At 34.8% G+C, this 10,836-nt stretch overlaps 1 protein-coding gene across 1 annotated transcript; it reads right to left on the reverse strand.

The window, feature by feature from the left end:
• Positions 1-2,214: 2,214 nt before the first annotated feature.
• LOC132731779 (uncharacterized) lies at positions 2,215-5,917 on the reverse strand. The gene is made up of 2 exons (XM_060718034.1): positions 4,969-5,917; positions 2,215-4,263 (listed from the first exon to the last, which is right to left on the reverse strand). The coding sequence occupies exons 1-2, from the start codon at positions 5,672-5,674 to the stop codon at positions 3,743-3,745; spliced, it is 1,227 nt and encodes a 408-aa protein (XP_060574017.1). The 5' UTR covers positions 5,675-5,917; the 3' UTR covers positions 2,215-3,742.
• Between the last annotated feature and the right edge of the window lie 4,919 nt (positions 5,918-10,836).

Genomic DNA, 10,836 nt, shown 5'->3' on the forward strand with positions numbered 1-10,836 from the left:
TTAGGTTAAGATTGATTCTTGTCGCAGTTCAGTTATCAGTAGATACCTTCAAAGCCAGGGATTTCCACCACAAGTTGTGTCAGTCTTCTTACAATCCTGGAGAACTGGAACTTGAATAAAGTATGCATTGGCCTGGAATAAATGGTGCCTTTGGTCTAAACAAAAATGCCAAAGCTCCGTTAAAACGACTGAGTCTGAGGTAATATCATATTTACATTTTCTAAACAACAACAACAACAACAACACGAAGTCTTATTCAGAGGTGAGTACACACAAATCAATGTTGCTACAGACACTATAAATATTCTTGGAAATTTAATTAGTTGTTTTATGAGAGGAATATTTAATAAGAAACCAGTATTGCCTAAATACAAGTTTACATGGGATGTTGGGACTGTGTTTAAAAGCTTTAAGTTTTTTGGTTTCCCCTTGAATTTTTGTATTTGAAAACATTGACTTTGAAGGGAACTGCACTGATAGCTCTGGCATGTGCTCCAAGGTCTCAAACCTTAGTTTCAATTTTGAATTTAGACTTTATGAAAGTTAATTCTTATTACATTTTTTTTTTGAAATTAATTGAAAACATCTCAACTTGTGAAAGAGAATAGTTTTTATATGTTTGGGTCGTCAGACCAAACAAATAATAGTACCGAAATTTTAGACCCTGATGCTGTTAATTGCAAATGCCGAAAGAAGTCCGCTTTTTTGAAGCGGTTACTTCCCTTCATATGTACATTATCGCCGAAAAATTAAGGGGAGATCACTGCGTACAGATTGTCAAATGACAGGCGCATTAATTTTCATAACGAAAGAATAGTTCCCGATTGGTCGAAGAGTTCTAATATTGTGTTATTCTTATAGATATACATGCTTCTATTCAGCTCAATGATTATTTACTTCAGTGTTAAGCATCAGGTTTACCGTGAACAAAATGCATAGAAATTAGTAAGGGTTACAAACTCTTAATTAAGAATAATACGGTATTCTTTCGGCTGTTATCTTACAACTCACCGTGGTCGAGGGGTTTACACGCTCGCTTTAGAAGCGAGAGGTCCGGAGTTCAAATCCCAGTTAAGGCTACTCATGTCTTTTTTTGCTTTTTGTTGTTTTTTTAATTGATTAAGCCAAATAAACATTGAATTGAATATCAGTGTTGAATATTAGTCTTATAGCCACTATAGTTTTAACACTGGAAATAGAATTTGGTGACACTTTACAAACAAATTGGTTTATAGTCTTACAACCTTCACCTGTCTGACATTCTGAGACACAAACAAATTCAGCGCCTTCTGTGCTTTGATTGTGTTAAGTAAGAACACTTTCAGAGAGAAAGTGTATGTGTTTTCCATACCTTTTTTTAAAGTTCTATATTGAGAAAACTAAAAAATAAAGAAAGTCAAAACAGTTACTTGTGTATTTGTAACTTTTAATGCTGTTTCAACTAGTTCAATTGCCAGATGGTTGAAAACAGTATTACAATTATCTGGAATTGATGTATCATATTTTAAGGCACATTCATTTAGGTCAGCTGCAGTGTCTGCTGCATTTAAAGGAATTGTTCTCTTATCGACCCATCTTATTTTTTCTCATCAGTTTATCTGTTCTCTATGTTAACCCTCCCATTAGGGTTCTACGTTACGGCAAAATTTTTATTCTTTAAATTATGATTCTACTCGGGTTTACACGGTTAATATAGCGATTCGGACTACTTTTTACGGTTCTTTGAATCGGCGTTTAGTGAGAAAAGCGTCAGACTGACATGCTATTGTGAATACATGCGATTGCTCCTCATCCTTCACATGATGTTTGGATGAGGGGGACTATTACCTTCCACTGGTTCAAAAGATACAGACCGGACACGAAAACTCCTATATAAATGTATAAAAATCAATATTTCCCTTGGGCAGGGCCAATTTTGACACAGTAAGCCCGAAACTGTGTTTTGCACCTCGTCTCATAACAAATAATTATTCTGCGAAAACGTTTTAATTTCTTTTATCTGTTCTAAAGATAGCAAAATAGCAATAAGAAAAAAAAACAAGAAAAAAAATATATAAGAAAGAAGAAAACACTATAGGCAACATTCTTTTTTATTTACACAAAACGTCATTTTCTTTTAAATGATAAAACAAACAAAATGCATCTACAAACAATGAAATATAAATAAATCAAAAGGTCCATGATATCCTTGATGTTTACCTGGCTAAAGATTGTAACTCCGATTAAAAAATTGTATTTACTGCATTACTGTCTTTTACTGTGATGCATGATAAGGAATTTTAAAAACGACTGGAAATAAATTTTATTCTCCGATGATTCATGATAAGCCAGCTCATGGTTATTCCATAGCTCATTTTTAATTTCTTAAGTTCTTAAATATAGTACATATGATAATTATAGCAAAAAGTAACTTTCATTGATAGGATCTTAAATGTGTTCATGATTCACAATAAATGCAAATAGTAATGAATAAAACGCTTTCATTGTAAAATAGTGTATATATTTCATTTTTATTACAATGCTTCTTTTTTCTAAATATATTCTTAAACAAAACATGATTCACACTAAATTATTACAGTTCTCCTTTTTCTAAATCTTTAAGCAGAACAAACCGTGGTAAATAAAGGCTTTATTTATCGAGACTACACATTTGTTTTCCCAATCTTCAATGTGGGCCTCTAAGAAAAACATAATTTACAATATATACAACTACAAGACTACAACAATATTGCAACAACAATGTAGTACAATGTACATTGAAATTGTCAGAACAAGAAATACATGTTAATATTTACAGTCCAGTTATAGCATAATACACGTCAAAGAAGTACATATTAAATTTAACAAAGTGAAAAATACGTTTTAGGTGGTACACCAAATGATTAGATTCTAATTTTGTTATAAAATGATTAATTTAATGAAGAGATATGCCAGGATAGATATGAAGCTTGAAATTCCTGAACTGTTTTAGATTTTCTAATGTTAAGAGGGATATAATATTCGTTAATTTAGGGCCAGAGTATACTAGGGATTTTCTAAAAATTCTTTCTTAGGTCGTGAAACAGCTATGTCTGAACTATTTGTAGATCTTAAGTTACGCTCATGGTTTTGATAAACAAATTGGAATTTACTTTGCATGTATTGTAGATATGGTATGTCATTGATAGATTTAAACATTATGATTGCTTTTTTGTAATTAATTATTTCATCTGATCTCATCCAATTAAGTTGTTTAAACAAATCACTGGAATGTGCATCGTAACTTTTATCTAGAATTATTCTTGCTGCTCTTTTTTGAAATTTTATGATTTCATTGATCAGATCATTGCTGCAATTGCCCTAGATAGTACAGCAAAAATCTATGTATGGTTAGATGTATGTTAAAGAATAGTTTTTCTTGCATGTAAGTCTAGATATTGCTTGATTCGGAGAAGTAAGTATAATTGAGAATTGCATTTTTTAAGTATTTTTTTAAGTTACAATGAAAAAGTGTGACATTACCCACGCCCCTAGCACCGGGTTAAGCAGTACAATCTTTTAACAATTAAGGTGCTAAAATTAATAATCCCAAAGGACCAAACAAAATTAACAACACTGAAGTGAAGTATGAGGCAACATTTTTAGCTACAACAAAAAGAACAATCTGGAGGCATAAATAGCAACAACATTACAAGAAAATTGAAATTAGATATTTTCAATTAATGTTCATCATTTGAAAAATTCCAAGTATAATTGGCAACTTCTACATAATACTACACCATTGTCTACCTCTAACGAGGTTATCCAATTCCCCAAAGCGTCTATCAAATGTGTCATGAACCGTATCTAGTTTGTCACTTATACGCTTTAAAATATTAGGTGTGAATTGCTTTAGCTGGTAGACCTTCAGTTCATCAAGTATAGGAGCAATAGGTGTCACTACGCAAGATTCATCATCCAGAAGGCCAACAACCATTCCGATGCATCTTAGATCTAAATCTCCTCCAGTATCGTCTTTCATTAATACAAGACTCCCCGAATCTCCCACTCCACAAAACTTTATGTCTTCATGAAGAGTCTTGATTAGATATTGTTTAAAAAGAGAAGTTGTTAGATTGCTTTCACCATCGCATGTCATTAGACTGTCGAATTTAATTTCTCTAGTGACAGTATTGTCGAACTGAATGACTCCAGTTGTGTTTCCAGATACACAACCAAATTTCTGAACCCGGTTGTGATCTGACGGAATACCGGCCTTTGTCCATACTAGACCTGCATCAAACGCTGAAAAATAATATATCACTCATTAAGTATACCTAGAGACCTAAATAGAGACTAACAAATAGTTGTTAAATTAAATCATGTTTAAAGTATATGTTTAACTTTATAGTATATGTTTAATTTTATTGATTGTTTTATTGCTGTCGTCCATAAACATGGTTTGGTGAAATTCAGTAAGCAATATTTTAAGAATTACACACTCGACAACTGTTTAAGGTGACTAATATAATTGCCATTTAGCTATTATACTTTTTGTTTTGGTATTTTCATTCAACCGTTCGATAAAAGTAGAGATTATTTTGTTTGTTTGTTTGGTTGGGTTGTACGTCACACAGACATAGTATAGGTCATTTGGCGACGTTCAAGCTTTACTGGTTGAGGAAGATCTTAGGTGCCTTTCCGTGCATTATTCAGGCACGAACGGGCACCTGAGTAGAACCACCAACTTTCCGTAAGCTAGCTGGATAGCTTCCTCACATGAGAGAATCCAAAGTCCCTGTCGGAATTCGAACCCACAGCGGTGAGGGGCAAGTGGTTTGAAGTCAAAGACGGTAACCACACGGTCACGGACGCCCCGAGATTATTTTGAAACATATATTTGTGCACTCCCAAACAATCTTAAATGTACAAAATCTATTAAACCTAATAGAAGGCATTTGAATATAGAGATGTGTTTTTACGTTTGGTATGAATGTTGTTAAAACTCACAAGTTAACTGACTATCAGGAAACCCTCCATCGATAGGTGCACGTTTTTCAATCTTGAAAAGTGCAAGATCTACTCCATGTGTGCTTTCATTTCCTTCTTTGTAAACAATCTTCACAATTTTTCCTATTTCATTACCGGCTCTTATGACGGGTTGGTATATCGTGCCTATGTTAAACGAATCCTCAACAGTTCCTGTCCGACTCTCTCTCAGTCGATACTTATCATAATCATTTAAGACAACATGTGCACAAGTGATTCCACAAAGACCGTGCTGAGGATGCTCTATAAACCCACCAAGCGACCCAAATTTTTCAGGGCATGTCGAGGAAGAAATTTTACAACCTATCCTCAGATTTGTTTGATACTCATCCGCATTTTGCTGACAAAAGCGAAATCCCCCTTCCCGAACGTCGACAGTTATTCCCTTTAGTTCTTTCGGAAAAGGTTTTTCAAATAATGGAATAATTCCTTTCACTAGAACTGTTAACACGATGCAGGGACGTGTAACTTTATCATGTTGCTTCGTTCCGAAATGTTTAGATACAACATTCGATGCGGAGATAACAGAAAGGAACTTGTGTTTGCTCATCAGGTTCTTAGAGTGCTTGTCAATTATTTCCCCAATCTTCCGAGACTCGTTTTCAGTCAACGGATAGTTTTCTTTGCAATGTAATAGAGAACGACTTTCATCTGAGTACTTGTTCATTATTCTAATTTCTGTTTCCCACTTCGATTGATTCTGGATTTCTGTTTCAGCAAAAACAAGAAATATTACTTTTTTGTCGTCTTTTTTTCTGTAAGCAGCCTCGACATGCGCAATATTTTCCGAAGTGTTTTTGATAATAAAACAAATTTTTCTGCATTCCTTCTTCAATTCAGATGACGTTACACCTTTTTCACAGAGAAGCCTGTTTAGGTCAATGCTATCCAAAACTTTGTCTTCTTGAAAAACGTTTGATTTGACTTCATCATCTGTAGCAATTAAGATTATTTCAGACAGTAGTTATTCTTAGATAAGGTTTCCAATAAAAATGTTTTGAATGGAATTATATATTTTTATATAAAAATAATGATATCATATTTTATCTTTGCCATATACATATTACCTGACATGGTTGACCTGTCATTGTCAACATGTATGATAAATTAACTTAATTAGTGTTCCAAATAATTTCAATGAACTGATCAACCCCTGTAAATAGTCTCATACAGCTAAGCAACCTCATAATGGGAGAGTTTCTAAATAATCCAGCAGAGTTATCTCTGCAGTGCCCCTGACAAATAAGAGGTATACCCCTTATGCTGGTTATGTCTGTGTACAGCTGATTTACATTGAATTACACTGGGAGAATGCAGTATATTTAATCAACTGACCTGATCTAATTAATAAGCTAAGGTTTATATTGCAAAGTAAACTGACTTACACTGCAGTTTTAGAATTGTGCTCCACTTTGAAATGAGTTTGAAGGCTTTCATTTTCCGAAAGAAGGATTAAAGAATTAAAGAAGAGTAGCAGTTAAGAAGGGTGTACTTGGTAATAAAATGAAGTTATGGTCACCCTCAAAGCACGATGTTGTTTGTCATAGACATTTGAGAAGTGAAAACTTCACCACAACCCATAAAAATAAGTAAGATCCATATATGATGCCAATAAATACCAAAATGGATTTATATAATAAGCAGGCATTTTAAAACATAAGCTATCATATGCAAATAACTAGTGCTATAAAACATCAGAGTTAAAACTATCCTCATCTCATTTATATGACAGAAGTGTATCAACAATAATTATTCCCATAGTATTATATACGTCTGTTTCATGATTCTAAATTTTGGAAAAATCATTGTTGGCATGTAGAAAATGTTTATGTGACCTGACATACTAGAATGGAATATCATGAATGGTAAAATACTTAGTTGATACTGTATAAAAATAAAGACAGATATGATGTGATAATTTATAATTTCAGACACACACGTTATCATGATTATGTCACGTTTTAATACATCTTGCCTTTATACATGTAATAAACTGAGCTTTCCTGTTTTTGTATCAGTAGTGATCCGCTATAAATGGTCTTAAATACTTCTCATACAACATTGTTAACTTTGGTATTAAACTGCCTTCTCGATGAAGTAGCAATACTTTCTTTTACTGATATACAACTGTTCTTGAATCTGATAGTTGCTGCTTTGTCTCAATACAATGTTACCCTGTGAGTCATTATCAAAGAAAGGAAATCATTTTCCAGGTTTAATGAACATGTCTCTCCCACTGTATGGGAATTTAATTCCTATAATCGTAGTGTCGCTGATGACGCCATCAGGTGTGCAGTTTAAAAACGGTTTTTGATGGCATATGTACAACTGTGAGTCCCGTTTCAGCTTCAAATTTCTTACGTGCCGTTTTTTCATACTGATTGCCATGTATTATACGTTTGCTATGAAGATTTGAAGAAAGAAGTCATGAAAGACTTGCGTTATTTGTTCATGTTCCTCCTAGCTGTCAACTTGCAAACTTCTCCAAATCTGGATGCAGTTACTCTCCACCGACGTTGCTCCCGCCTTGTGTATTGTCAGCCTGCAATTTGATCCTCCTTTCTGTTGTGGCTATCTATTTCAGGCTAATGTGTTGGGCGTTGTCTACCTACTGTTCCAGAAGTGGTCTGGGTGGTAGTCATGATAGATCCCTTCCTGCAGTCTGTACATCTGCTTTTCCCGATGTAGCGGATGGCTCAGTCTTTGGATTTTTTTAAACAATAATTAAAAACTGTGTTCCTAACATGATCGGTGTAGTTTGTGCAATTGCTAAAAGCAGGGGTCTTGAATCCTGGAATTCATTTGTTCGCCTGTTTCCTGACAGATCCTCTGCCTTTAAATGTCTCCCAGAGTACTGTTTCTTTGGCTTGAGGAATGTCTGAAGTATTTCAGTACATGTCCTTTGCACATGGGGGTTATTGCCAGACACAAACTTGGACAGCATAATCAGCACAGCAGCGAGGTGATTGCATGCACCATGCGGTCCTTTTCCAGCAAGGTATTCGCAGTGACTATTTAAAACTTCTCCATTTTCTTTGCGAAGTTTGAGCTTGTAGCTGTATGTAATACATTACGCTTCATTGCTGCTGAAACTATACCAGTGAAAAACAAGTCTTGTCCTTTAACACTTTTGCTACAGGCTCTATTTCTTTCCTTTTTATAAGGCCTTGATATCTGAAGTGATGTTCTTGTCTGTGGTCTCTCTGTATTTAAGCCTTTATCTCATATCTACGCGAAACAACGCACTTTCGACTCGCCCCCCCCCCCCTCTTTAAGGCCTCAAATTGTAAAAAAATGTCCTGATTGGGCCCAAAACACATGTTTTCATTTGAAAAATGTTGTTAAAAAAAGTGACCACTTTTTAGGCGCGGCCCTAAACCAAACCATACATCAGGGGGTTGCCAGAAGGGGGATGTGCCCCCTTTTGTTTGGGGGGTTTGAAGGGGGTGGTAGTCCCCCTCAAGGGCAGGAAAATTTTGGACTTGTGAGAGGCTAAAAATGATGCCAGATCAATAATAAGTTAACGTGTAACCAACGCTTAAAAGCATTTGACTCTATCTCAATCCATTGAGAAGTTGCAGCACTTTGAAGTCATTTTTCATGGAAAAAATCAACGCAAAATAGTGATTTTTAGCAATTTTGAGATGTTTCCTCGTTGCCATGGTAACAGGAAATTTAAGCCTGAGAATGTTGTACAAAAGGCAATGGTCCGTCCAGTCAACATTTGTGCCAAGTTTAATTAGTATTGAAGCAGGCTTTATAGTTTTATAGCAATTTGAACTTGTAACGGGAGTCTTTTCAATGAAATAGCCATTTTCCACCAAATGCTTATGACGTATTGGGTTAATAAAAAAAATCTACAAAACAACAATTTTTTCTTCAAATTTATATGTTATGCTATGTTTTAATATGTAAAAACGTGATTTTGGGTAATTTCAGGTATTTTTAATCATGTTTTGTTGATGAAAAAAAAAAAATTCTCCAAAACAACAATTTTTCTTCAAATTTATATGTTAGGCCATGTTTTAACATAGAAAAACTTTTGGGTAATTTCAGGTATTTTCATCTATTTTTGTTAACCCTTTACCTCACATATACGCGGAACGCACGCACTTGCAACCCCCTCTTTAAGGCCTCAAATAGTGAAAAAATGTCCTGATTAGGCCACAAACACATGTTTTCATTTGAGAACTGTTGTTAAAAAAGTGACCATTTTTTGGCGCGGTCCCCCTACCAAAAGATACACCAGGGGGGGGGGGTTGCCAGAAGGGGGATGTGCCCCCTTCCTTTTTGGGGGTTTGAAGCGTGGCGGTAGTCCCCCTCATCGCCAGGAAAATTTTGGACTTGTGAGAGGCTAAAAATGACCCCAGATTGATCATAAGGTAACGTGTAACCGACGCTTAAAAGCATTTGACTCTATCTCAATCCATGGAGAAGTTGCAGCACTTTGAAATCAATTTTGATAGAAAAAATCAACGCAAAATAGTGATTTTTGGCAATTTTGAGATGTCCCCTCGTTGTCATGCTAACAGGAAATTTAAGCCTGAGCATGTTGTTACAAAGGCAACGGTGCAGTTAACATTTGTGCCAAGTTTGATTAGTATTGAAGCAGTTTTTATAGCTTTATAGCAATTTGAACTTGTAACGAGAGTCTTGTCAATGAAATAGCCATTTTTCACAAAATGCGTATGAAGTAATGGGTTTTAACCCTTTACCTCATATAAACGCGAAACAACGCACTTTTGAACCCCCCGCCTCTTTAAGGCCGCAATTAATAAAAACATGTCCTGATTGGGCCCCAAACACATGTTTTAATTTGAGAAATGTTGTTAAAAAAGTGACCACTTTTTAGGTGCGGTCCCCCAACCAAAAGATACATCATGGTGTTGCCAGAAGGGGGATGTGCCCCCTTTTGTTTTGGGGGTTTGAAGGGGGCGGTAGTCCCCCTCATCGCCAGGAAAATTTTAGACTTGTGAGGGGCTAAAAATGACCCAAAATCGATCATAAGGTAACTTGTAACCAACGCTTAAAGCATTTGACTCTATCTCAATCCATTGAGAAGTTGCAGCACTTTGAAATCAATTTTCATGGAAAAAATCAACGCAAAAAATTGATTTTTGGCAATTTTGCGATGTCCCCTCATTGCCATGGTAACAGGAAATTGAAGCCAGAGCATGTTGTTACAAAGGCAATGGTCCAGTCAACATTTGTGCCAAGTTTGATTAGTATTGAAGCAGTTTTTATAGTTTTATAGCAATTTGAACTTGTAACGGGAGACTTTTTAATGAAATAGCCATTTTTCACAAATTGCTTATAAAGTAATGGGTTAAAATAGCCATCGATCTGTGACCTTGACAGTTTTGGCAGAAGAATTTAGTGTTCTAACTGCAATTGGTGGAAGCATGACTCTGGCCAGTCAGTGTCCAATGGCTCGGGTAGTAGAATGGGTTCTCCCTCAAAGTTTAAATTTCTGATGCCTCCAATCTGTAAAGAGTCAATACGCATTTTTATTTGGTAAAGAACAAATTTAAAGCAATACACTTTATATGATTATATTTATTTGAAGCATTATAAATATACAAATATACCAAAATAGATTATAAATTATTATATCAAACATATTGTAAAATTCACTTACAGTTCTACTTAAATACAATGTATGTAAAGGCATTATATTTTAAAAGTTTTAACAGAGTTGATTATTTCTCCAAGAGCAGTCTTATACTGTTATTCAGTCTTCTTCAGCTAAAAGTATATGCTTAAGATTTTATATTATATGATATATTCAATATATTTAATATAATTTTATTCAATATATTTAATATAATT

This window comes from Ruditapes philippinarum, unplaced genomic scaffold (assembly GCF_026571515.1).
Source record: "Ruditapes philippinarum isolate M1 unplaced genomic scaffold, ASM2657151v2 ctg603_1_1_1_1, whole genome shotgun sequence".
In the NCBI taxonomy this organism is placed as follows: Eukaryota; Metazoa; Mollusca; class Bivalvia; order Venerida; family Veneridae; genus Ruditapes; species Ruditapes philippinarum.

Coding starts and splice junctions, on each gene's coding strand:
- LOC132731779 (XM_060718034.1), bottom strand. CDS start 5,674: ATGAACAAGTACTCAGATGAAAGTCGTTCTCTATTACATTGCAAAGAA. Junction 4,264..4,968: donor TCCTGATAGTCAGTTAACTT/GTGAGTTTTAAC, acceptor ATTATTTTTCAG/CGTTTGATGCAGGTCTAGTA.